Consider the following 27,283-nt stretch of genomic DNA (forward strand, 5'->3'; position numbering starts at 1 on the left):
GTCACGTTATATAAGGGGCGGTGTCAAAGTATTTTTTATTAAAGAGGTATGTCCAATTATCCAAATATCAATTAGTGAACGTGAGCAGATGTCAGTGTCACTGTAAAAGACCCCTCTACATCAGACCAGATGAAATGATGTGGTCCTAAAGTCACAAATGACACATCCATAAGACACATTAGACATCACGGTTGTCTGAGAATCTTCCTTCTCATGATAATATTTTTTCTCCATTTGCAATCGGAACTTTATCACTAGTCGAATGAATCACCAGATAACCATGACGTCTATTTGAGCTATTACATTGGGTTGACAATTAGGCCCTACCCATAATAATCAAGCCAGAGAGATGGATTTGAATGTAGCCTATGCTATATGACAAGTTAAAACCCTGACCTGTTCACCGGACGTGCTATCTGTCCCAGACCTGCTGTTTTCAACTCTCTAGAGACTGCAGGAGAGTTAGAGATACTCTCAATGATCGGCTATGAAAAGCCAACTGACATTTACTCCTGAGGTGTTGACCTGTTGCACCCTCGACAACAACTTATTATTTGACCCTGCTGGTCATCTATGAACATTTGAACATCTTGGCCATGTTCTGTTATAATTTCCACCTGGCACATCCAGAAGAGGACTGGCCACCCCTCAGAGCCTGGTTCCTCTTTAGGTTTCTTCCTAGGTTCTGGCCTTTCTAGGTAGTTTTTCCTAGTCACCGTGCTTCTACACCTGCATTGCTTGCTGTTTGGGGTTTTAGGCTGGGTTTCTGTACAGCACTTTGTGACATCAGCTGATGTAAGAAGGGCTTTATAAATACATTTAATTGAATTTGATTGAAGCTACCATATTACAAGTCAGTAGACTAGTATTGTGTCCCCCTCGCACGTATTGGGCAATACTTCCATTCGCATGCTCAGAGGAGGAGTTTACTCCATATTTCTGGCACTGTTGAGTATAACCAGTCTCTTTTGCCCACTATCTGAAGGTGCAAGTCTTTTTTCACCTGCTTCTCATCTCTTTGGTAAGTAAGCCATGTTTAGGCCATATTATTCCTATGTTTGTAATGTCTTTGTGTCTGTCTGTCAATTACAAAAGTAGCCTAAATGTTTGTTAACATGTTTGGTTTGATTTTGGCACAGTGACACAATACAGTAACCTAATGTGTAGGTTTGACACCATAGTTTTATTGTCATTTTATTTCCATCAGATTTCAAATTAACTAGGAAAGTTTTTACAAAAGGCTGATTATTTTTTAGGCTATAATTATAGATCTGCTGACTTCCTGGATAATGTTTTGGATTTTTCTTTCAACTTTCAGTTTCTTTACATTTATAATTTATACAAAGGTGAATTATGTAATTGATTAGTTGATCATTGGGCCTTCTTTTTTTAAATCTTCAGAATTAACTGAACTTTTTAGAAGGACATTTGGCTACGTCCTCCTGACACAAGTCTATAAAAGGAACGTCATGGGTGAGCTATCCAGCGTTGCTATTCCTGGTCACAGAACTGATACATCGCGACAGATGCAGATAGCGGAATGTTGATTCGCTGACTTGCGCTACAGCATTATTCTGGAATAGGCCAACTATATGTAGTTTTAACTTATTTGATGGAGAAAAAAATGGTAGTCTATTGTAATGATGTTTACGTTGATTATGTCTAACAACATTGCTTTGAATTGTTATCAAATTTGAATGTAAAAAAATGCAAGTAGGATAGAATGGGCCTTCATACTGTTAGAGAATGTAATACTCTTGTCACAATCGTCTCCAAATGTATATTAAAATAAATGTAAAAAATACAACGGTTTATATTTTCATTAAGGTGTTGAACTTTGGTTGCAACTTCCAAATATCAAAATAACCGTATAAATGCAAAGAAATGATTGTGTTTTCTTCAGACAGCCTCACTTGTTCACACTGTATTCAGCCACTTTGTCAATTATTCCACAACATACATTGCCAAATGGCCGCAGCAACGTACATAACACGCCTAGATGCAGGACTGACTTTTCGAAAAGAAGGCCTACTTATAACCACAAATACAAGTAAAGCTGTAATGATTATGATATTACACATTTGAATTTGACAATATTTTGTGTGACAATATTTCACTCAACTGTACATCTGTCAATTTTGTCATACATGTATTAGTTGCCATATGGTGTTGTGATTGTTTTTTCATTTCAACAGGTTGCTCTTGCTCTGACATATTCTTATTTTCCTTCAAGTAGGTCTGGGCTGTGTCCATCTGTTGCAGCCATGGCACCCAAAAAAAACAAGACTGCCAAAAAGAACAAAGGGGATAACAATGAAATTACTATAATGGTCGAGGACAGCCCGATCAAAAACATTAACGGGCTGAACACCTTGTTGGAGGGAGGAAACAGCTTCACCTGCATCTCAAGTGAAGTCACTGACCCTGTCTATGCTCCTAACCTCCTGGAAGGTCTTTGTACCATGAGGCAGGACAGTTTCCTCTGCGACCTGACCGTCTCCACAAAGTCAAAGTCCTTTGATGTCCATAAAGTTGTCATGGCCTCCTGCAGTGAGTACATTCAGAATATCCTGAAGAAGGATTCCGCCCTCACGAAGATCGACTTGAATGACCTTTCACCCACAGGCCTGGCCACTGCCATCACATACGCCTACTCAGGTAAACTAACCCTGTCATTGTACAGCATTGGCAGCACCATTGCAGCAGCCATGTTGTTGAAGATCAATACCCTGGTGAAGATGTGCAGCGACTTCCTTATGCAGGAGCTCAGCGTGGAGAACTGCATGTACGTGGCCAACATTGCCGACACCTACGGCCTCAAAGACACCAAAGAAGCCGCCCAGAAGTTCATGAGGGGGAATTTTATCGAGTTCTCTGAGATGGAACAGTTCCGGAAGCTCACCTACGAGCAGATCAATGACTTCCTCAGTGATGATTCCCTGCAATTGCCCTCGGAGATTACAGCCTTCCAGATAGCCATGAAGTGGTTGGACTTCGATGAGAAGAGACTGAAATACGCCCCAGATCTTCTGACCAACATTCGCTTTGGCACCATCTCAGCTATGGACCTGGTCAATCATGTCCAGAATGTGCCCAGAATGATGCAGGACCCCGAGTGCCATCGTCTCCTGGTGGACGCCATGAATTACCACCTGTTGCCTTACCAGCAGAACATTTTGCAGTCCCGCAGAACAAAGGTACGTGGTGGCCTCCGTGTCATGCTGACAGTGGGTGGACGACCAGCTTTGGCGGAAAAATCTCTCAGCAAAGAGGTTCTCTACAGGGATGAGGATGACGTATGGAATAGGCTGACAGAGATGCCAGCCAAGAGCTTCAATCAGTGTGTGGCAGTCCTGGATGGCTTCCTTTATGTTGCTGGTGGTGAAGACCAGAATGATGCCAGGAACCAGGCGAAACATGCTGTCAGCAACTTCTGCAGGTGAACATTTGATTCTGTATGAGCTTATTCTTTTGTAAATGTATCCTTTCTGCTCTTATAGTATGGCTGATATTACACAGACCATGACAAGATATTGTACTGTACATTCAAATAATAATTTGTATCTAATAACATGTCTTTGTCCATTAGGTATGATCCTCGATTCAACACCTGGATTCATTTGACCAACATGATCCAGAAGCGCACCCACTTCAGTCTCAACACCTTCAATGGTCTCTTGTTCGCTATTGGAGGTCGTAACTCTGATGGATGCCAAGCTTCAATGGAGTGTTACGTGCCTTCCTCCAACCAATGGCAGATGAAAACCCCCATGGAGATCCCCCGGTGCTGCCACGCCAGCTCTGTCATTGATGGCAAGATCCTTGTTAGTGGTGGTTACATCAACAATGCGTACTCCAGGGCTGTGTGCAGCTATAACCCTTCCACTGATATGTGGCAGGATAAGAACAGTTTGAGCTCCCCTAGAGGCTGGCATTCCGCTGCTACAGTCGGAGACCGGGCTTATGTGATTGGTGGCAGCCAGCTGGGTGGTCGTGGAGAGAGGGTGGATGTCTTGGCTGTTGAGTGTTTCAACCCTCACAATGGACAGTGGAGCTACTCTGCCCCGCTAAACACAGGAGTGAGCACTGCTGGTATAGTCAGCATGAATAATAAGATCTATCTCCTTGGAGGCTGGAACGAGATTGAGAAGAGGTACAAGAAATGCATCCAGGTGTATAACCCTGACCTCAATGTATGGACTGAGGATGATGAGTTGCCAGAGGCTACAGTTGGCATCTCATGCTGTGTCGTTACCATACCCACACGCAAAACACGAGAGTCCAGGGCCAGCTCTGTTTCATCTGCACCAGTCAGCATATAGAGTCTGGCAGGTTGTTTGATGTAGTCTGCCAGAGGACCAAAAATCCTCGAGCCAGTCCAATTCAGAAAATCCTTTATGCAGAAAGTGATCATCCCTCTTTGAGTTAAAAAAAACTGATAACCTACAAATGTCACACACACACACATCTATTTTGGAATTGAATCAGATATATTCAAATAGTTTTTTATACGTTTTATGAAGGATGGAATTTCTTCCAAATGAAGGCAAATCATAAAATTGTTATGTGCGACATGAATTCAGGAAGTTGTTTTGTGTTGTGAGACAAATTTTAATATTTTATTATCAAGGGAAACATTTCTTTCCTTTTGGGGCCAATTCAGCCGTAATAGTTGAATCAGCCCTACTCTCCCTAGACCACAGATTTTATTCCCAATATTAAATTTATTTGGTGTTGTGCTAATAGTAACTGCATTATTTGTACAATACACATAAACATGCCTATATGGTGAACCCTTGTTATGTCACTATCATTACTTTCCAGTGACATAAAGCTAAATACACTGTATATAGTATAATCAACGACTGGACATATGATGATGATGGAAGACCATTGACTTAAATCCTCATATACAGCAGTGGAGGCTGCTGAGGAGAGGACAGCTCATTAAAATGGCTGGAATCCATGGAATGGCATCAAACACATGGTAAACCACAAGCCCGTTCTCCACAATTCAGGTGCCACCAACCTCCTGTGATATACAGGTATACAACTGTGATTAACATTTAAAGGGACATTTAAAAAAAAATGTAAACTCCTATTCATCATCTCCAGCACCACCCCAACATACAACATATGTAAATGAGGGCGTGTTTCTATGTAGATGGAGAAAGACGAGTGTTTCCACAGACATCATCCAGTATGTTGATGTTGTGGTGGTGCTGCTAGAGATCATACATTTCCCTTTGAAATCTTCAGATGTCAATGCAGAAGATAAACTAATTACTAAGCATTCTTTGTTGCTGAAATATATTGTAGCTTCAAGGAGTAGACGCTGCTGGTTTCTTGTTTGTTTGTTTTCTTTAACACACTATACACTACAGTCATGTGAATTGTATGTACTGTCCTGACTCAGAAGAAGTTGGGAAAATGTTGTTATGATGACATTGGTAATATTTGTTTTGTAAAAAGAGTGAATACTGGAAAATACAGCTATTAGCCTGAGCTGTTACGGGTGTGGGCACTCTGCAACAGTGCCTCCTAATTTCCCTGACAGCTCATGATTTATTTTGTTCTTATATTAAACATTTTAAAAGGTTGTGTTTGACATATAACTGAAATTGTTTAAGAGGTGGATGGTTCTAATTTTCACTTGTAGGTGAAGCTGGATTGATTAGTCTCACACATACCATTTAAGGCAATACACCAGTATAAAAAAAATCCTACATAAATAGTCTGAATTTGTCTTTTCCTGTAATTTATGCAAAGCTATATTTTACAATCATATATGCAAACACTTTTTCACTTTATCTTTGGCATAAGTTCTCATATTTTTACGGGGCCACAGAAGCATTTTGCTTTACGATTTTGGCTAGAAAACTATCATGTTTTCTTGCCAAAAGTTTATTACTAGAGCATGGGGCAAAACGACAGGTCAAGGGCAGGCAGAGGTCAGTAAACCAGATCAGAGTCCATAAGGTACAGAACGGCAGGCAGGCTCAGGGTCCGGGCAGGCAGAATTGTTAAAACCGGAAAAACAGACAATAGAAAAGACAGGAGCAAGGGGAAAACCGCTGGTAGGCTTGACGAACAAAACAATCCGGCAACAGACAAACAGAGAACACACTGGGGATAACGGGGAAGATATGCAACACCTGGAGGGGGTGGAGACAAGCACAAAGACAGGTGAAACAAATCAGGGTGTGACAAAAAAGTCACTCATCAATCAGTATATCAATCAGTATATCAACTGTACTTGAGTTGTTGTTTTAGTTTGCTCTGTACAATGGAACCAACGGAGTAGTCTAATTGAAGGAGTGAAACAAATGAAGCACCCCTCAAACACTAAGTACACATGACATGCATTTGACCCATGTCTGCTGAACATGTATGAGCTTACCTTGCTTTAGTGCAGTAAATCCAGTGGCTGTGAGACACATTTGCCTATGAATACTAAAGATGAGATAAAGCCACCTGTATGTGAGTCACCCTGTTTCATGGTCTATGAGTCATAGTTGTTGAATCATTGTGACTATCAGGTTCAAACAGAAGACAGCAGAAGACTACAGAGGGCGTAATTTTCAGTCCTCTCCACAGTGCCGAAATGTACAAACGTTTTTGTCCTATAACTTGCAGCATACAGTTGAAGTCGGAAGTTTACATACACCTTAGCCAAATACATTTAAACTCAGTTTTTCACAATTCCTAACATTTAATCCTCATAAAAATTCCCTGTCTTAGGTCAGTTAGGATCACCACTTTATTTTAAGAATGTGAAATGTCAGAATAATAGTAGAGAGAATGATTTATTTCAGCTTTTTTTGCCTTTAGCATTGCCTTTAAATTGTTAAACTTGGGTCAAACGTTTCGGGTAGCCTACCCCAAGCTTCCCACAATAAGTTGGGTGAATTTTGGCCCATTCCTCCTGATAGAGCTGGTTTAACGTAGTCAGGTTTGTAGGCCTCCTTGCTCACACACGCTTTTTCAGTTCTGCCCACACATTTTCTATAGGATTGAGGTCAGGGCTTTGTGATGGCCACTCCAATACCTTGACTTTGTTGTCCTTAAGCCATTTTGCCACAACTTTGGAAGTATGCTTGGGGTCATTGTCCATTTGGAAAAACCATTTGCAACCAAGCTTTAACTTCCTGACTGATGTCTTGAGATATTGCTTCAATATATCCACATAATTTTCCTACCTCATGATGCCATCTATTTTGGGAAGTGCACCAGTCCCTGCTGCAGCAAAGTACCCCCACAACATTAAGCTGCCACCCCCGTGCTTCACAGTTGGCATGGTGTTCTTCGGCTTGCAAGCCTCCCCGTTTTTCCTCCAAACATAACGATGGTCATTACGATCAAACAGGTCTATTTTTGTTTCATCAGACCGGAGAACATTTGTCCATAAAGTATGATCTTTGTCCCCGTGTGCAGTTGCAAACCGTAGTCTGGCTTTTCATGGCGGTTTTGGAGCAGTGGCTTCTTCCTTTCTGAGTGGCCTTTCAGGTTATGTCGATATAGGACTCGTTTTACTGTGGATATAGATACGTTTGTACCCGTTTCCTCCATCATTTTCACAAGGTCCTTTGCTGTTGTTCTGGGATTGATTTGCAATTTTCGCACCAAAGTATGTTAACCTCTAGGAGACAGAACACGTCTCCTTCCTGAACGGTATGACAGCTGCATGGTCCCATGGGGTTTATACTTACGTACTATTGTTTGTACAGATGAACGTGGTACCTTCAGGTGTTTGGAAATTGCTCCCAAGGATGAACCAGTCTTGTGGAGGTCTACACATTTTTCTTATGCGGTTTTGGCTGATTTCCTTTGATTTTCCCATGATATCAAGCAAAAAGGCACTGAGTTTGAAGGTAGGCCTTGAAATTCATCCACAGGTATACCTCCAATTGACTCAAATTATGTCAATTAGCCTATCAGAAGCTTCTAAAGCCATGACATAATTTTCAGAGAAGAGAGAGGAAGAGAGGATGAGAGAGGTAGAGAGGAAGAGAGAGGTAGAGAGTGAGAGAGAAGGAGAGAGGATGAGAGGTAGAGAGGAAGAGAGAGGAAGAGTGAGGACAAGAGGAAGAGAGAGGAAGAGGAGAGGAAGCGATAGGTAGAGAGGAAGAAAGAGGAAGAGAGGAAGAGAGAGGAAGTGAAGAAGAGAGAGGAAGAGAGAGGAAGAGAGGAAGAGAAAGGTAGAGAGGAAGATAAGAAGAGAGAGAAAGAGAGGAAGAGAGACAAAGATAGAGGTAGGAATGGTGAGGAAGAGAGAGGAAGAGAGGACGAGAGGGGAAGAGAGAGGAAGAGCGAGGTAGAGAGGAATATAGAGGAAGAGAGAGGTAGAGAGGTAGAGAGGAAGAGAGAGGTAGAGAGGAAGAGAGAGGAAGAGAGAGGTAGAGAGGAAGATAAGAAGAGAGAGGAAGAGAGGAAGAGAGACAAAGATAGAGGTAGGAAGGGAGAGGTAGAGGAAGAGAGATGAAGAGAGAGGTAGAGAGGAAGAGAGAGGAAGAGAGAGGGAGAGAGGAAGAGAGAGGAAGAGAGGAAGAGAGAGGTATAGGAAGAGAGAGGAAGAGAGAGGTAGAGGAAGAGAGAGGAAGAGAGAGGTAGAGGAAGAGAGAGGAAGAGAGAGGAAGAGAGAGGAAGATAAAGAGAGAGAGAGAGAGGAAGAGAGGAAGAGAGAGGAAGAGAGGGGAAGAAATCTGGAGGATCATGAGAGAGAGAGTACCAAAGAGAATAGTAGAATTCCTCAAATAGAGAAGCACCTCTTTTATCTCAGATTTTTCTGAACTAATAATCTCTGGATGCCCCACCCTCTCCAACACTGTAATTCTGGGAGATTTTAACATCCATGTTGACTAACCCAAGTGCTCTATGGCTGCTGACTTCCTTAACTGGGCTGGCTAAACCTGTCTTTGCAGATGGTATCGGAGAATCGGGTCACAGACCACCAGGCTCAGAGACAGCTTTTACCCACAAGCCATCAGACTGCTGAACACCTGAGCTGAGACGACCACCTGTACATCAACAGTCTCCTTGTACTGATTCTTCGTGTCATGTTTGTCATTTATTATCATGTCTTGTCCCTGTGCTCCCCATTCTATTCGTTTCCCTCTGCTGGTCTTATTAGGTTCTTTCCCTCTTTCTATCCCTCTCTCTCCCCCTCCCTCTCTCACTCTCTCGCTCTCTCTTCTCTCTTTCGTTCCGTTCCTGCTCCCAGCTGTTCCTATTCCCCTAATCATCATTTAGTCTTCCCACACCTGTTCCCGATCCTTTCCCCTGATTGGAGTCCCTATTTATTCCTTTGTGTTCCGTTCCTGTCCTGTCGGTTCCTTGTTTAGTATTCACCGTGCTGTGATTGTGTTTCGCCCTGTCCTGTCGTGTTTTTTTGCCTTCATCAGATGCTGCGTGTGAGCAGGTGTCTCTGTCAACTACGGCCTGCGCCTACCCGAAGCGACCTGCAGTCTGTGGCCGCTTCTCTTGTTATTCCCCTCTACAGACTAGAGGATTTCTGTTATTCCCTGTTTGGACTTGAATAAACTCTGTTTCTGTTAAGTCGCTTTTGGGTCCTCTATCACCTGCATGACAGAAGGAACCGACCAAGGAATGGACCCAGCGACTTCAGACGCTCGTTACACTGCCGTCAAGATCCAAGGAGCCATGCTCGGCAGACACGAGCAGGAATTGTCTGCTGCTCGCCATGCCGTGGAGAACCTGGCCGCTCAGGTTTCCGACCTCTCTGGACAGTTCCAGAGTCTACGTCTCGTGCCACCTGTTACTTCCTGGCCTGCCGAGCCTCCAGAACCTAGGGTTAATAACCCACCTTGCTACTCCGGGCAGCCCACTGAGTGCCGCTCCTTTCTCACGCAGTGTGAGATTGTGTTCTCTCTCCAACCCAACACATACTCTAGAGAGAGAGCTCGGGTTGCTTACGTCATTTCACTCCTTACTGGCCGGGCTCGAGAATGGGGCACAGCTATCTGGGAGGCAAGGGCTGATTGCTCTAACAAGTTCCAGAACTTTAAAGAGGAGATGATTCGGGTTTTTGACCATTCAGTTTTTGGTAGGGAGGCTTCTAGGGCCCTGGCTTCCTTATGCCAAGGTGAACGGTCCATAACGGATTATTCTATTGAGTTTCGCACTCTTGCTGCCTCTAGTGAGTGGAACGAGCCGGCGCTGCTCGCTCGTTTTCTGGAGGGACTCCACGCAGTGGTTAAGGATGAGATTCTCTCCCGGGAGGTTCCTTCAGATGTGGACTCTTTGATTGCTCTCGCCATCCGCATAGAACGACGGGTAGATCTTCGTCACCGGGCTCGTGGAAGAGAGCTCGCATCAACGGTGTTTCCCTGCTCCGCATCGCAACCATCTCCCTCCTCTGGCTTTGAGACTGAGCCCATGCAGCTGGGAGGGATTCGCATCTCGACTAAGGAGAGGGAACGGAGGATCACCAACCGCCTGTGCCTCTATTGCGGAGTTGCTGGACATTTTGTTAATTCATGTCCAGTAAGAGGCCAGAGCCCATCAGTAAGCGGAGGGCTACTGGTGAGCGCTACTACTCAGGTCTCTTCATCTAGATCTTGTACTACTATGTCGGTCCATCTACGCTGGACCGGTTCGGGTGCTACATGCAGTGCCTTGATTGACTCTGGGGCTGAGGGTTGTTTCATGGACGAAGCATGGGTTCGGAAACATAACATTCCTTTCAGACCGTTAGACAAGCCTACGCCCATGTTTGCCTTAGATGGTAGTCATCTTCCCAGTATCAAATTTGAGACACTACCTTTAACTCTCACAGTATCTGGTAACCACAGTGAGACTATTTCTTTTTGATTTTCCGTTCACCGTTTACACCTGTTGTTTTGGGTCATCCCTGGCTAGTATGTCATAATCCTTCTATTAATTGGTCTAGTAATTCTATCCTATCCTGGAACGTTTCTTGTCATGTGAAGTGTTTAATGTCTGCCATCCCTCCCGTTTCTTCTGTCCCTACTTCTCAGGAGGAACCTGGCGATTTGACAGGAGTGCCGGAGGAATATCATGATCTGCGCACGGTCTTCAGTCGGTCCCGAGCCAACTCCCTTCCTCCTCACCGGTCGTATGATTGTAGTATTGATCTCCTTCCGGGGACCACTCCTCCTCGAGGTAGACTATACTCTCTGTCGGCTCCCGAACGTAAGGCTCTCGAGGATTATTTGTCTGTGTCTCTTGACGCCGGTACCATAGTGCCTTCTTCTTCTCCGGCCGGGGCGGGGTTCTTTTTGTTAAGAAGAAGGACGGTACTCTGCGCCCCTGCGTGGATTATCGAGGCTGAATGACATAACGGTTAAGAATCGTTATCCGCTTCCCCTTATGTCATCAGCCTTCGAGATTCTGCAGGGAGCCAGGTGCTTTACTAAGTTGGACCTTCGTAACGCTTACCATCTCGTGCGCATCAGAGAGGGGGACGAGTGGAAAACGGCGTTTAACACTCCGTTAGGGCATTTTGAGTACCGGGTTCTGCCGTTCGGTCTCGCCAATGCGCCAGCTGTTTTTCAGGCATTAGTTAATGATGTTCTGAGAGACATGCTGAACATCTTTGTTTTTGTCTATCTTGACGATATCCTGATTTTTTCTCCGTCACTCGAGATTCATGTTCAGCACGTTCGACGTGTTCTACAGCGCCTTTTAGAGAATTGTCTCTACGTTAAGGCTGAGAAGTGCTCTTTTCATGTCTCCTCCGTTACTTTTCTCGGTTCCGTTATTTCCGCTGAAGGCATTCAGATGGATTCCGCTAAGGTCCAAGCTGTCAGTGATTGGCCCGTTCCAAGGTCACGTGTCGAGTTGCAGCGCTTTTTAGGTTTCGCTAATTTCTATCGGCGTTTCATTCGTAATTTCGGTCAAGTTGCTGCCCCTCTCACAGCTCTTACTTCTGTCAAGACGTGTTTTAAGTGGTCCGGTTCCGCCCAGGGAGCTTTTGATCTTCTAAAAGAACGTTTTACGTCCGCTCCTATCCTCGTTACTCCTGACGTCACTAGACAATTCATTGTCGAGGTTGACGCTTCAGAGGTAGGCGTGGGAGCCATTCTATCCCAGCGCTTCCAGTCTGACGATAAGGTTCATCCTTGCGCTTATTTTTCTCATCGCCTGTCGCCATCTGAGCGCAACTATGATGTGGGTAACCGTGAACTGCTCGCCATCCGCTTAGCCCTAGGCGAATGGCGACAGTGGTTGGAGGGGGCGACCGTTCCTTTGTCGTTTGGACAGACCATAAGAACCTTGAGTACATCCGTTCTGCCAAACGACTTAATGCCCGTCAAGCTCGTTGGGCGTTGTTTTTCGCTCGTTTCGAGTTTGTGATTTCTTACCGTCCGGGTAGCAAGAACACCAAGCCTGATGCCTTATCCCGTCTGTTTAGTTCTTCTGTGGCTTCTACTGATCCCGAGGGGATTCTTCCTTATGGGCGTGTTGTCGGGTTAACAGTCTGGGGAATTGAAAGACAGGTTAAGCAAGCACTCACGCACACTGCGTCGCCGCGCGCTTGTCCTAGTAACCTCCTTTTCGTTCCTGTTTCCACTCGTCTGGCTGTTCTTCAGTGGGCTCACTCTGCCAAGTTAGCTGGTCATCCCGGTGTTCGAGGCACTCTTGCGTCTATTCGCCAGCGCTTTTGGTGGCCGACTCAGGAGCGTGACACGCGCCGTTTCGTGGCTGCTTGTTCGGACTGCGCGCAGACTAAGTCGGGTAACTCTCCTCCTGCCGGTCGTCTCAGACCGCTCCCCATTCCTTCTCGACCATGGTCTCACATCGCCTTAGACTTCATTACCGGTCTGCCTTTGTCTGCGGGGAAGACTGTGATTCTTACGGTTGTCGATAGGTTCTCTAAGGCGGCACATTTCATTCCCCTCGCTAAACTTCCTTCCGCTAAGGAGACGGCACAAATCATTATTGAGAATGTATTCAGAATTCATGGCCTCCCGTTAGACGCCGTTTCAGACAGAGGCCCGCAATTCACGTCACAGTTTTGGAGGGAGTTCTGTCGTTTGATTGGTGCGTCCGTCAGTCTCTCTTCCGGGTTTCATCCCCAGTCTAACGGTCAAGCAGAGAGGGCCAATCAGACGATTGGTCGCATACTACGCAGTCTTTCTTTCAGAAACCCTGCGTCTTGGGCAGAACAGCTCCCCTGGGCAGAATACGCTCACAATTCGCTTCCTTCGTCTGCTACCGGGTTATCTCCGTTTCAGAGTAGTCTGGGTTACCAGCCTCCTCTGTTCTCATCCCAGCTTGCCGAGTCCAGCGTTCCCTCCGCTCAAGCGTTTGTCCAACGTTGTGAGCGCACCTGGAGGAGGGTGAGGTCTGCACTTTGCCGTTACAGGGCACAGACGGTGAGAGCCGCCAATAAACGCAGGATTAAGAGTCCAAGGTATTGTTGCGGCCAGAGAGTGTGGCTTTCCACTCGCAACCTTCCTCTTACGACAGCTTCTCGTAAGTTGACTCCGCGGTTCATTGGTCCGTTCCGTGTCTCCCAGGTCGTCAATCCTGTCGCTGTGCGACTGCTTCTTCCGCGACATCTTCGTCGCGTCCATCCTGTCTTCCATGTCTCCTGTGTTAAGCCCTTTCTTCGCACCCCCGTTCGTCTTCCCTCCCCCTCCCGTCCTTGTCGAGAGCGCACCTATTTACAAGGTACATAAGATCATGGACATGCGTTCTCGGGGACGGAGTCACCAATACTTAGTGGATTGGGAGGGTTACGGTCCTGAGGAGAGGAGTTGGGTTCCGTCTCGGGACGTGCTGGACCGTTCACTCATCGATGATTTCCTCCGTTGCCGCCAGGATTCCTCCTCGAGTGCGCCAGGAGGCGCTCGGTGAGTGGGGGGTACTGTCATGTTTGTCATTTATTATCATGTCTTGTCCCTGTGCTCCCCATTCTATTCGTTTCCCTCTGCTGGTCTTATTAGGTTCTTTCCCTCTTTCTATCCCTCTCTCTCCCCTCCCTCTCTCACTCTCTCGCTCTCTCTTCTCTCTTTCGTTCCGTTCCTGCTCCCAGCTGTTCCTATTCCCTAATCATCATTTAGTCTTCCCACACCTGTTCCCGATCCTTTCCCCTGATTGGAGTCCCTATTTATTCCTTTGTGTTCCGTTCCTGTCCTGTCGGTTCCTTGTTTAGTATTCACCGTGCTGTGATTGTGTTTCGCCCTGTCCTGTCGTGTTTTTTGCCTTCATCAGATGCTGCGTGTGAGCAGGTGTCTCTGTCAACTACGGCCTGCGCCTACCCGAAGCGACCTGCAGTCTGTGGCCGCTTCTCTTGTTATTCCCCTCTACAGACTAGAGGATTTCTGTTATTCCCTGTTTGGACTTGAATAAACTCTGTTTCTGTTAAGTCGCTTTTGGGTCCTCTATCACCTGCATGACACTTCGCACCTTAGTACACATGCACTCGCCCATACATTCACTCACACATATGCACAAACACATACACACATACAGACACTCATGCACACACTCACACCCACTATAACTAGTATAGTAGGCATTGGAATGAATGTACAGTATAGGACGCCGGTAGGACGTCATTGAAAATAAGAATTTGTACTCAACTGACTTGCCTAGTTAAATAAAGGTCAAATAAAAAGAACTTTTTGGGCAATGTAATCAATGTAATCAATGTAATCACTGTAATCAATGTAATCAATGTAATCACAGTAATCACTAACCAGCAGTGGCGGATTTAGGTATGGGCGGCATCTTGCCGGGGGCGGCACGAGGCGCCTGCACAAAAAAATTGGAACGGTGACATTTGTGCGATCGCTCATTTGCACGTCACATCAATGATATCATGTCACCGTGTGAGACTGTGGGTCAATTAACCTTGTCAGAGTGGGCCCCCTTATTCTAGGTTGTGAGCTAGGCAGGCTACTGCCTGGGAAAGTCTCACACTCAGAAGTATGAGATGGGGAGGGGCGGGGGGAGGTAGACCTCAGGTCTCCCCACTGGAAGCCTGAGGTAGGGGGAGCGGTGAAATCTATCAAATATAACGCACCTCTAACTTTGTATAGTACTGATGCAATTAGTAAAATCAGTCACACTATCAAATGCTACCAAATAAACCACAATTCCTTCATAATACTGTGAATATATAGTTTCACACACATAGCTTTTGTGATATATTGAGTCTTTTGGGGTGTCTTATGCCTAGAATTAGCCAAGGAGGTTGTGTGGTTTATTTGGTTCCTTTTCTGAAAGTTTGATCAATTGTGCATAATGACATGGATATTTAATTGCGCAACAAACACATTTTGAGTGTCAGACTCATATAATGTTTTTCAATGCAAATTCAGGGGCACTTCTGAAATATTTTGGAGCACCCTCTGGCACTGGCCAGGATGAGGAGCCATCTACCTCCTCAGCCACACAGGCATCTCCACAAATGTTGTCTGAGCCTGAGGATGAAGACCCATTTTCTTCCACTTCCCCCCAGCAGGATTCTTCAGGTGTGTTTGTGCGCAAACGCATGTGTGTGTGTGTGTGTGTGTGTGTGTGTGTGTGTGTGTGTGTGTGTGTGTGTGTGTGTGTGTGTGTGTGTGTGTGTGTGTGTGTGTGTGTGTGTGTGTGTGTGTGTGTGTGTGTGTGTGTGTGTGTGTGTGTGTGTGTGTGTGTGTAAACACATGTGTGTGTACCCACCCACCCACACACACACACACACACACATGTGTTTATGTGTGCATCCCTGCATAAGATTAACAAAATAAATAATTTCCCTTTTCCAAAGTTGTAAGTTTCCATATTGTAGGTAACAAGGATTTTATTATTACTGGGTATGTGGGATGTTCCATCACTATAACTGCTGTGAATAACTTGTGTAAACTAATTCCCATGTGCTCTCCATTAGAAATGCCTGTAGCAGCATCCCCACCAGACTGTCTACAGACCCTGCTGCTGAGGATGAACCACTGTCTACAGACCCTGCTGCTGAGGATGAACCACTGTCTACAGACCCTGCTGCTGAGGATGAACCACTGTCTACAGACCCTGCTGCTGAGGATGAACCACTGTCTACAGACCCTGCTGCTGAGGATGAACCACTGTCTACAGACCCTGCTGCTGAGGATGAACCACTGTCTACAGACCCTGCTGCTGAGGATGAACCACTGTCTACAGACCCTGCTGCTGAGGATGAACCACTGTCTACAGACCCTGCTGCTGAGGATGAACCACTGTCTACAGACCCTGCTGCTGAGGATGAACCACTGTCTACAGACCCTGCTGCTAGTTGCAGAGGACCTAGTGAGGTACCACCTAACTTAGTTTTCGAAAGGAATGACAGTGATGGAAGAAGTTGCCACCACCAGAATTTCAGGAAGACCTTGGGGAGTGGTGAAAAAATCCCTAGAAGTTAGTTGGTATATTCTGAAAGAAACAACAGCCTCTTCTGCTTCTGCTGTAAACAATTTTCAAATAAGAAAATTAACTTAGCATACTCAGGACTGACAGATTGGAAACATGCAAGTTCTTTGCTGACTTCACGCGACAGCAGTCACGAACACCAAAACTGCATGAAAACATGGAAAGAACTGGCATACCTTCCAAAGTCTCTCAAATGAGGAGCTGACAGAACAATGTGAGGCCCTTAGTATGACACTGCACTATAAAGAACACTCAGACTCGGATGACAGAGATCTTGCACAGGAACTGAAGAACTTGCCTGACTTGCCATCAAAGACGATGACCCTGCTTGAGCTGCTGATATTTATACAAGAAAGGGAGCTCTCAGAAATGTATCCAAATTTGTAGACTGCTCTCAGAATTAGTCTTACTCTTCAATAATCAGGTTCTCCTCTTTGTAAGTGTGTTACTTTACATTTACATTTAAGTCATTTAGCAGACGCTCTTATCCAGAGCGACTTACACTTTATTTGTGTGATATAGGATTTGTGCAATTTAGTTTTATTTGCGTGTTTTTTGTTAGCAATAGGGTAATGGTGTAATAATTTGTATTTATATACTACAATTAGTTTGTCTTTGTTGCTTATTTTTTATATTTATGAGTGTAATGATGTGCGCTGAGAGTCGGGAAGCAAGTTCAGGGAATGAGTGTTAATACAAAACAAGAAACATGCAGTTTATTAGGTTACAGATACATTCGATTATGATGAACTTCACAGGGTGGTAAAACTGCACGTGATGAGCTTGATGCTCCTTTGCAATAAATACACAGGGTCTTATTCTGGTGACATGATGATCAAAGCTTGGCTGCCGTTTGACAAATCTTCTCCATAATAATCTCATCATGTGAGAATGAGAATCGCAGAATGGTGAAATTACTAACTGACTAGAGTTGACTGTGTGATATTAGGTTGCTTCTTGTGTAAATATTTTCCGTCTGGATTTGAATCAACTACCGTGTGGATTTGAATCAACTGTGAATGAACTAGCCTACCCGCACTGTTTCTTGAGCTGTTGGTTCGAGTGCAAATGCCAAGATGAGTAGGCACATTCGCTATATAACGCACGTTTTTTGTGACTATCTGTAGAGTTGAAAACGCGATGGAAACACATTGAACATAAATGTTTTATTTGGTACATGACAATTATTATTATTTTTTTTACATGACAATTTAAAGGAAACATGTTGTGTGCACTACGTCATCGCCTAATGATTTTGTGTGTGCAGGGCGTCATCGCCCTCTTCACGCTCCCTCACCTATGTTTGCATCGCCCCACTTCGCTTCTCATTGCTTTTCTTTCATAGAAAATGAATGGCTTCCGTTGTTTCTTCGCCCGACATTGTCCCCAGTTGACACCGGCCCTTAGCCCAACTCCAACTTTACTTGCATTCCTCCAGACTGGCATCTCAACACAATGTATTAATTACACTCTGACTAAGTGGTGATATAGAAACAGATAGTAGACCAATCCTGATGTTCTCTTACAGTTTATTATGCTACATTTAAAAAAAATATATATATATTGTAATGACCTGACTAGATCATAAATGAACAGTTGTCCAGACAGAGGCTTGAGTTTGCGAATTGACGGTTTATTAAACCAACTTTACACAGGCTACTGTTTGGGCCGTAGCACACGCCAAATAGATGACAGATAACCCACAAGCCAATCGTGACCTTCTCTTGTGAAGCCCAGACGTAAGAGAGAGAGAACAAAGGCTGAACCTGGTCTTAACTTCCAATGCACCACCCCCCTGCATTCCCGTGATTGGCAGATAGCAGGTTGATTGACATGTCGGACCCCGCGAACACCGGGTACTGGTCAGTACAACACAACCACCTCCTAGCCTAACACATAACACACAGCTGTCTGTGCGGGTCGCTACAATATGAATTTTACAGAGTGGCGCACGGTGTGGTGTCAGCCACATAGATCTCAACACATTTATTCCTGGGCAATAGGGTAGGCTACTCATTCTATTATGCCAAACTATGACTTTGGCTTAACGCCCAGTTGTGCAAAAATGGGAAACTAGGTGAAAGACCAGCACTGTACGTACAATCATTTGCTTTGTCATCGTTACAATATTTTCCTTTTTTTAGACACACCTTATGGTGCTTTCAAGACAACTGTGAACTCGGAAATAACCGAGGTCAAATCATAATTTAACCTTTATTTAACTAGGCAAGTCAGTTAAGAACAAAGTCGTATTTACAATGACGGAGCTCTACAAAATCGGAGCTATACAAAGATGCCCGAGTTTCCAACTTGGAATCCCGAGTTGAATGACCATTCAAAATAAATTCCTAGTTGGAGCTAGTTTTTCCCACAGTTCCCAGTTGTTTTGAACGCGGCAGTAATGTAGCGGTTAAGTAGACTTTATGCCTACTGGTTTGAGGGAGGAGGGAAAGACTGCTGAGTCACAATGACGCGTCCCCCCGTTGTGGTTTAAGTAATTGACAACGTCATAGATGTACAGATTGCTATAACATATAATGTAGTTAGCTGATGTGTAAAACAATCTCTCCGGGCGTTGTAAGATCTGTCAGACAAAGCATAGGAAACGTCTGAGCGGACAAACGCGCCCACAGTCACACGTGTTCAGTCACTGTGAGTGTGAAGAGTACAAGGAAGGAAATTTTGTTCACTCGGTGTTGCACACTGAAACAGACGATTATTGGCTAGTCGAGTGAATTTACCGGTCCTCACTATATAGTAGTGATTCCATCAAGGAAAATATATTTAGGTGTAGGTGCTGAATTAGATAGGTATTGCTGGGGGGGACAACCTTGGCATTATTATAGGCGCTTGGGACATTGTGTCAGCGGGTAATTTTAATAGCTTGCTAGCTCGCTAGATAACAAGAGATGTGTGAAGGCCTCCCTTGTTGGCTAGCTAATAAGTATCCAGCGTTACAGTTAAAATAGCAAGACCATTGTTGGTTTGGCTCAAGTTCTGTTTTGTTGACAGTGGCTACGTCGCTAAACTTGGATAACACGTTAGCGAGCAAAAATTATAGATAGCTAAACAAAATAGCAAACGCCAGTCTCGCTGTCGGTGCCGAACGCTTGCGATATGGGCTTGCTGTCAAAAGGGTCACCGCTCAACTGGGAAGAAACCAAAAAGTATGCAGACCATGTTCGGAAACATGGCATCATTCAGTTTCTCAACATCTATAACAAGGTGAAAGAACGACAGAAAGATGTCTTATTATGGGGCGATGAGGTAAGGGTGTCGTTTTGCTTAACCTTTGCATAACATGCTTAAAAAAAAAAAAAAACTTTTGCATAACAAAAAAATGTACATGCGATCCACACATGGCATTGTCAGTTAGTCACCAGTTAGTCACCAGTTAAGTGAAGTTGTAACTATGTTGCCAACTTCGGTTGTGCAGATGAAAGACTAACCGAATTGCAGCAAAGTGTAACAAGTGTTTTAGGCTACATCATGTAGTCAGGATAGTAGTTGTAGCGAATGCTTAGATGTTTATACTCCGTCCATAAACAATGAACCCATTCAAAGCATCTGACCATTACATAACTGTTTTAGATCTAGACAACTTGAATCAGTAACTGATGTGTTATTCAGTTACTTAGGCCATTGAACCGTTTATATTGTTGCTAGGAGCGGCAGGTAGCCGAGCGGTTATAACGTTGTGCCGGTAATCGAAAGGTGGCTGGTTTGAATACCTCCTATGTGCTCTTGAGAAAGGCACTTAACCCGAATGTGCTCCAGAGGAGAACCATACAAGTGTGGCTGACCCTGTAAAACAACAACTTATCAATTCGCTGTATGTGAAATATTTTATTTAAAAAAAAAATATATTATCTATACAATTGTTTACATTTCATGAGAACCGATGCATACTTAATACAAACGTGTTAAAAATGTCTAATCGAAAAATGGTTTGGTAAGTAAATGTCTAAAACAGAATAAATGTGCTTATTTATCATAACATGGTTTGCACCTATTGAAACATTTTATTTTTGAGAGATTTCTTATCTAAGCTTTATATGCTACTAAACATGTTCAAAGGTTGTCCCTTAACATGTATCTGGCATGTAGATAGGTTGTTTAAAAAAAGTTGCACATAGCATCTAGATGTAGTCGATATGTGATTTCTGTCTGTGCTGCCTTCAGTGTGCCTCAATTTCATGTGGAATGTTGTTGTTACAGATTAATCCCTCTTTCAGACAGGGGGATTACAGGGTAGTAGAGTCAAAGTCAAGGAAACATAATTGATGAATTGGAATGGATGTGATGGTGCCTGTTTTGATCTTGGGAAGTATGGATCAAGGCTTTGGGTCTACACAGTGACGCACATTGGAAAGAAAGGTGGTGTTTGGAGACATGATCTGCACCATTCTGGTCTAATGAACAAGCTTCATGGCTGATAATCTTGCATTGTCATTGGAGAATAGAAAAAACTGTTTTGCGATTTAGGCCACACCATCCTATTGATGTTGAATGCCACTGTGGTGTCTTCTTGTCTCATATGTCAACATGTGCAGTAGGCCTAACTGAATTTGCACACTGTTTTTATGGTTCGAAATACGAATTTATGTATTTAAAAATATATATATAAAAAAATAAAAAAAATGTTTGTCCTTTTAGGTGGAATACATGTTGATCGAAATGGATGAGAAAAATGGAAAGGTACGTCTTGTTCTCAATGGTGGGGAGGTTTTGGAAACCCTTCAAGACAAAGGAGAAAAGACCAACCCCAAGTAAGTCATCTTTAAATCTGTTTATAAAATGACCAGGTTGTGTTGTGTGTGTGTGTGTGTGAAACAGGCTGTTATGTATCGGCCTTTCTTATGCGAACTCATTTGGGTGGTTTACACTGCAGGCACTAAAGACAGCTTCTGTTGCTCAATAAGGCAATGTTCATTAGCCTGTTCTGCAACTTTTTAATTTAAAAAATGCAATAAAGTGGCACTTCCCTCATGGGTCATGCAAAAGCTCCTTTACAAGTTTGCAACTTCGGCATGAGTTTTACATGTTTTGTTTTCTTGAACTACTACCTTACAAATTGCACTGGTGTTCAACCTGCCGCTCTTCCCTGGGCTACTAAATTTATTTAACATGGGTTAAAAAGCCTTCATCTCTATTTGATGTGAATGTTTTTGTACAAGCCTCACTGTAGTAGTCTGCTTGCTAACTGTCCATGACGTGCTGAACCTGTGAAGCTGACTTAACCCAGGGGAATTGTAACTATAGCTGTAGCATTCCTCATTACTGCCTCTCTGTTGCACATATTGAAGAGCACGCCCCTGTAGCACAAATGCATTGCCCACAGCATTTTCCATCCGCTGAGATAGTGGCTCACATCTGATTTTAAAAAAACAAAAAAAACATGTTTACTTTAATGTGAAAGATTGGCATAATACAATTGACTCTGTCGGACAGAGACCTTGTTTTGTTAGACAACATTATTCAATGGCTTCTAAAAATGGAAGTTTGCTTATTAAAATATATAATGCATTGTTTTTCCTTGTAGCCATCCTACCCTTTGGAGGCCAGAGTATGGCAGCTACATGATCGAAGGGACTCCGGGGCAGCCCTATGGTGGGACGATGTCAGAGTTCAACACAGTGGAGGACAACATGGGGAAGCGAAGGCGAGAGGCCTCATCTGTGCTGAATAAGAATGAAACGCTTGCCACCATTACGTCATTCCCAAGGTAGTTAACTACCTATTGTCACTCACTAAATCACTTGAAACGGTTAGATTTTATTTATAGTACCTTAACATTAATGTTATTCTTGTAACATTGGTTTTAGGTTAGGCTGCCCAGGCTTCACACAGCCAGAATACAAGCCAACACCTGTTGAAAAGGGAGTGTCAAAATCACTGTTCTTCCCAGATGAAGCCATAAACCAACACCCAAGATTCAGGTAGGCTTGAATAATATATATTCGAAATACGGGTGGTACCAGGTATCGAAGCCACGATCCTGGTGTTGCAAGCACCATGCTCTACCAACTGTTTTATAGAGGTTGCTATGGTATTAAGTTTGTCACAGGTATTTGCACTATTTTGTGTCACTGCATGATATGTGACATTTGAGATCTTTATTTGCATCCCATTTAACAAAGTATGTTGTGAATGTTTTTTCAGCACCCTGACCAGAAACATTCGTCACAGAAGAGGAGAGAAGGTGGTGATCAACGTACCCAGTAAGTCTAAATCAGAACACATCTTCACCATTTGCACTCAATAATTACACCTTTCAGTCAAATACATTTCGTCACATTTTATTTTCAGTGGTCAAATTTAGGCCACATTTACAATTGAGTAATTTAACAGATGCTCTTATCCAGAGCGACTTACAGGAGCAATTTGGATTAAGGGCCTTGTTCAAGGGGACCTAGTCTGCTCGAGGATTTGAACAAGTGACCTTTCAGTTACTAGCCCAATGCTTTTAACTGCTAGGCTACCCATCGCCCAAAATGTGGCACAACATTTTTTTATTAATTGAAATAACTTGCTTATCAGTATCTACTTTCCTTTGTGCTTCTTTCTCCTTGTTAGTCTTTAAAGACAAATGCACCCCATCTCCATTTGTGGAGAAGTTTCCGGAAGACGATGGGGAGGCTGCCAGGGCAGCTCTACCTGATCACATCTACATGGATGCCATGGGATTTGGAATGGGCAACTGCTGTCTTCAGGTATACACAACACATTATAGAACTGTAACCCTGGTATACTTATGTTAATTTACTAGACTAGAGAATATTTTTGAAGTCATGGACATGTTTTATATAAACAGGTTGAGTAATCTTTAACTTGAACCCTTTTTATAATGTTTTTCCAGGTGACATTCCAAGCTTGCAGCATTGAAGAGGCGAGGTACCTTTATGACCAACTAGCAACATTCTGCCCTATAATGGTAAGATTTTCTTAGAAAACATACAGGAAAAAGTATTAATTGCCTCAATGGTAATAAAAAAATTCAAAGGTGTCATAAACAGTTTTGGTTAACCACATTTTTGAATCCTTACAGTATTCAATAACGCTTTGATTTTTTCGAGTGCCGTTTCTGTGGTGGAAACTGGAACGCTAACTGCTGATCTGTTTATAGATGGCCCTCAGTGCTGCTTCGCCGTTCTACAGAGGCTATGTGTCAGACATTGATTGTCGCTGGGGAGTTATTTCTGCCTCGGTAGATGACAGGACTGGGGAAGAGAGGGGGCTGGAGGTGAGCAGATGAATCAGGAAAAACTGGCTCCTAATTAAAGAAACACGAGCCAGCCAAACAAGGCCCTGTTGCTAGTTGCTTCAGCAGGTTGAATGGAAGACTCCGATCGTGTCAGGCTCAGACAGGCATTATTAATTTCTCTGTTGATTTCCTGGTGTTCAATTATGTTAGCCAGAACAGGTTTTCAGTTATTTGTTTGCTTTGTTCCTTGAAATGTCAAGGTTTTTCAGACTTCTCTTTCAATGTGCATGGAAATGTGTTTTCTTTGCAGCCTTTGAAAACCAACAAATTTCGAATCTTGAAATCCAGATATGATTCAATCGACAGCTACCTCTCCAGCTGTGGCGATAGGTACAATGACATAGATCTGACAATAGACGAGGAGATCAACAAACAGCTGTTGGATGCAGGTAAAGAACTTTGTAACGATGACGTGAGTATTAGATTCTAGATGGTGTATAGAAATAATAAAATATGATGAAGGATAAGTAACTGGTGAAAGATCCCAGATGAAATGTGAAATTTACTTTTTATGTATTTTTCAAGCAATGAAATTGTTTATTGTACAATGTGTTTATTTGTATTTTAATCATAAAACCTTCTATAGAGAAGTGATCAAAATCTGTTTGTAGGGATCGACAAACTGCTGGCCCAACACATAGCCCATCTCTTCATTCGGGATCCGCTCTCACTATTTGAAGAGAAAATTTACTTGGATGATGAAAACGAGTCTGATCACTTTGAGGTAAAAATGATACCCACCCAATACTGACTTATAGTGACTACATGACTGTTTGCGACTAGACCAATACCTGTGATTTTATAAGGAGGCATTTTTGTTGATATAATCACATTTGTCTGTCTTGTAGAATCTGCAGTCAACCAATTGGCAGACAATGAGGTTCAAACCTCCTCCTCCAAACTCGGACATCGGATGGCGAGTTGAGTTCCGTCCCATGGAGGTAACATAAGCCTAAGCAATCTTGTGTGTTAATAGAGTTGTATGTCATTTGGATATTTACCTGAAATACACATTGTTTTAAGTAAATATTGTTTCAAGTAAATACTTGCAAAAAGGATTTACATGTACTGTGTCTTAACCAGTTTTGTACAATGTTTGTAGTGTAGAAATATTGAGTGCCTGTTTTTGTTTGTTCCAGGTGCAACTTACCGATTTTGAAAACTCTGCATTCGTTGTTTTCATCGTCCTGCTCACCAGGGTTATACTGTCCTATAAACTGGACTTTCTCATCGCCTTGTCAAAGGTGAGATCAGCTGTTCTTCTGATATACTTTTAATTAGCTGAATTTTAGGAAATTCTAGTGCATGTAGGGTAATGATATACCATTTATGCGTTCTGTTTTCTATCAAAAGGTTGACGAAAACATGAAAGTTGCCCAGAAAAGAAATGCAGTCCAAGAGGGCATGTTTTACTTCCGGAAGGACATCTATAAAGGTGAGAGGATACGAGTCAGATTCCAGTGTTTTGAAACCTGGTCGGGGAGCGTTTTGGCAAAATGCCTGAACAGGTTGATGCTAAAGCTTCTCTTGTGTCCTCCCATAGGCTGCAACCCTGCCCTCGATAGCTCCACATCGGCTGCCCAGAATGGCTTGGACAGTGAGGGTGACAATGAGTACACACTGATGAGCATTGACACAATCATCAATGGAAAGGTGCTTATTAAAGATGCGGTATAAAGGTTTTGGATCATGTCAGCCAGTAGTACAAAGTCATCCATTTTATATGGTATGTCACGTCCTGGGGGGGGGGGGAAGCATATCATATGATGTGTTACAAATTCCAATTTGTACAATTTGTTTTTAATTTGTAAGTGGTTAAGATCATGTTCAATCTCTTTTAATAATATCATTAAATATATATTTCTATTGCACTCTTTACTTTAAACCATAAGTTGCTGTTTCTTATCATTTAGGAAGGAATTTTTCAAGGGTTGATACCAATCCTCAACTGCTACCTAGAAAACATGGAGGTGGATGTTGATACAAGATGCACCATCCTGAACTACCTGAAGCTCATCAAGAGACGTGCCTCCGGTATATTTAGCAAATGAACACTGACAATTTGACTCTGGATTGGGTAACAGGGTTTTGTGAGGTATTGTTGTGGGCTTTCCACATCATTGGTGGAGATTAGCAAAAGCATGCGGCATTCCAGTAGTAGAAGGCACATGTTGCTCCCTGACACTGTCAACAAGGTTTTGATAACGCTTTGGCTGCATTGAGACAGGCAGCCCAATGCTGAACTTTTTTTTTTCCATCACTAATTGATCCTCTGACACATTAGGTCTTTTCACATCAGATCTTTTTCAGAGCAAATCTGATTGATCAAATTACCAATTTGGTGGGGAAAAAAGTGTAGAATTGGGCTGCCTGTCTAAACGTAGCCTTAATGCTTTTTAGTGTTGAATCTGAACTCAAGTCACATTAACAATTTAATGTACAGGGTTATAAATGCCAAACATACATAAACAAGTTTATCTTAATTATCAACAGAAAAAATAAACATGATGTTTTCTCACATTGTTCTTGTTGCTGATGTAGGTGAACTGATGACCATGGCTAAATGGATGAGGGAGTTTGTGGACAAGCACCCCCAATACAAGCAAGACAGTGTCATAACTGACAGAATCAACTACGACCTACTCCGCAAGTGTGACAGCATCACAAAAGGAGAGGAGCGATGCCCAGAACTTATTGGTGACCCAGTCAATCGGGGCAAATGAACTTACTGTCACAGCTGTAATCAATTCATTAATGTGTTGTCCATCATTGATATTCATTAGCATGAAAAAGACCAAATATCTGTCTGGACAAAGTGGTCCAAACAAATGAAGTTTTAATGGAGAATATAGTGTGCACTGCGATGGTCAAGCGGGTGTATTGCATTTGTATATACAGTATCAGATTTGTACAATTCGAAAACTATTTTAATAAGTGAAATTCAATCGGATGTGTGATGGCAATTGGATATGTAATTTGATATCCTGTGTTCATGCTAACAAAGTGAGTGTGAAATTATGTAAATGCAGCAAACAAAGTTGTAGACTAGATTCATTTTAATCTTTAAGTCTACTGTAAATACTGAACTTTGATCTGCTCTAGAAACATTTAACAAGGGTTATTTCATTTCCGAATATGGTACAGCTGCATTATCTGTCAAATGATTTGGCCTTTTAATGTGAGAAGTGTCAAATGAAAGTGTTTGATTTGCTGTGATATAGTAGAATCTTAAACTATTAAAGGAGTCTTGCATTGAAGTGAATGTGAACGTTTGATTGGAATGTTATGTCTCAATCAATAAATCTGTGTACAGCACTGACTAAGCATAGTATTTTGCTTGGTTACATGGTTCTATCAATTGTTGCCTGCGCGACTAGCATCATTACTCTGGACGGTTCTGTCTTAGAATATGTGGACAACTACAAATACCTAGGTGTCTGGTTAGACTAAACTCCAGACTCACATTAAGCATCTCCAATCCAAAATTAAATCTAGAATTGGCTTCTTATTTCACAACAAAGCCTCCTTCACTCGTGCTGCCAAACATACCCTCGTAAAACTGACTATCCCACTGATCCTTGACTTTGGAAATGTCATTTACAAAATAGCCTCCAACACTCTACTCAGGAAACTGGATGTTGT

At 43.1% G+C, this 27,283-nt stretch overlaps 2 protein-coding genes across 5 annotated transcripts; both read left to right on the plus strand.

Moving 5' to 3' along the window:
• The first annotated feature begins 907 nt into the window (after positions 1–907).
• Positions 908–5,599, plus strand: klhl31 (kelch-like family member 31). Of its 2 annotated transcripts, none has more exons than XM_046357476.1 (3): positions 908–1,021; positions 2,237–3,439; positions 3,590–5,599. In XM_046357476.1, exons 2-3 carry the CDS (start codon positions 2,265–2,267, stop codon positions 4,320–4,322), a joined length of 1,908 nt encoding a protein of 635 aa, XP_046213432.1. In that variant the 5' UTR covers positions 908–1,021; positions 2,237–2,264; the 3' UTR covers positions 4,323–5,599. The 2 variants fall into 2 exon arrangements, with proteins under 2 accessions (XP_046213432.1, XP_046213433.1); XM_046357477.1 differs by having other exon boundaries at positions 936–1,021; positions 2,234–3,439.
• A 13,309-nt stretch (positions 5,600–18,908) lies between these two features.
• On the plus strand, positions 18,909–26,961 carry gclc (glutamate-cysteine ligase, catalytic subunit). 3 transcript variants are annotated; one of them, XM_046357478.1, is made up of 16 exons: positions 18,911–19,644; positions 21,034–21,146; positions 21,920–22,102; positions 22,203–22,316; positions 22,540–22,598; positions 22,954–23,090; positions 23,237–23,311; positions 23,504–23,620; positions 23,892–24,030; positions 24,253–24,365; positions 24,490–24,582; positions 24,781–24,885; positions 24,995–25,076; positions 25,185–25,294; positions 25,555–25,675; positions 26,183–26,961. In XM_046357478.1, the coding sequence occupies exons 1-16, from the start codon at positions 19,495–19,497 to the stop codon at positions 26,362–26,364; spliced, it is 1,893 nt and encodes a 630-aa protein (XP_046213434.1). In that variant the 5' UTR covers positions 18,911–19,494; the 3' UTR covers positions 26,365–26,961. The 3 variants fall into 3 exon arrangements, with proteins under 3 accessions (XP_046213437.1, XP_046213434.1, XP_046213436.1); XM_046357480.1 differs by having other exon boundaries at positions 19,009–19,029; XM_046357481.1 differs by lacking the exon at positions 26,183–26,961 and having other exon boundaries at positions 18,909–19,644; positions 25,185–25,367; positions 25,555–25,681.
• Positions 26,962–27,283: the final 322 nt, after the last annotated feature.

Source organism: Oncorhynchus gorbuscha, linkage group LG07, assembly GCF_021184085.1.
Source record: "Oncorhynchus gorbuscha isolate QuinsamMale2020 ecotype Even-year linkage group LG07, OgorEven_v1.0, whole genome shotgun sequence".
Lineage (NCBI taxonomy): Eukaryota > Metazoa > Chordata > Actinopteri > Salmoniformes > Salmonidae > Oncorhynchus > Oncorhynchus gorbuscha.

What these genes read in the sequence shown, in the direction of transcription:
- klhl31 (XM_046357476.1), top strand. Translation starts at nt 2,265, where the DNA reads ATGGCACCCAAAAAAAACAAGACTGCCAAAAAGAACAAAGGGGATAAC. An exon ending in GCTGTCAGCAACTTCTGCAG is followed by an intron (nt 3,440 to 3,589) that starts GTGAACATTTGA and finishes TTTGTCCATTAG; the next exon opens with GTATGATCCTCGATTCAACA.
- gclc (XM_046357478.1), top strand. Translation starts at nt 19,495, where the DNA reads ATGGGCTTGCTGTCAAAAGGGTCACCGCTCAACTGGGAAGAAACCAAA. An exon ending in CAAACAGCTGTTGGATGCAG is followed by an intron (nt 24,031 to 24,252) that starts GTAAAGAACTTT and finishes ATCTGTTTGTAG; the next exon opens with GGATCGACAAACTGCTGGCC. An exon ending in ACGAGTCTGATCACTTTGAG is followed by an intron (nt 24,366 to 24,489) that starts GTAAAAATGATA and finishes TCTGTCTTGTAG; the next exon opens with AATCTGCAGTCAACCAATTG.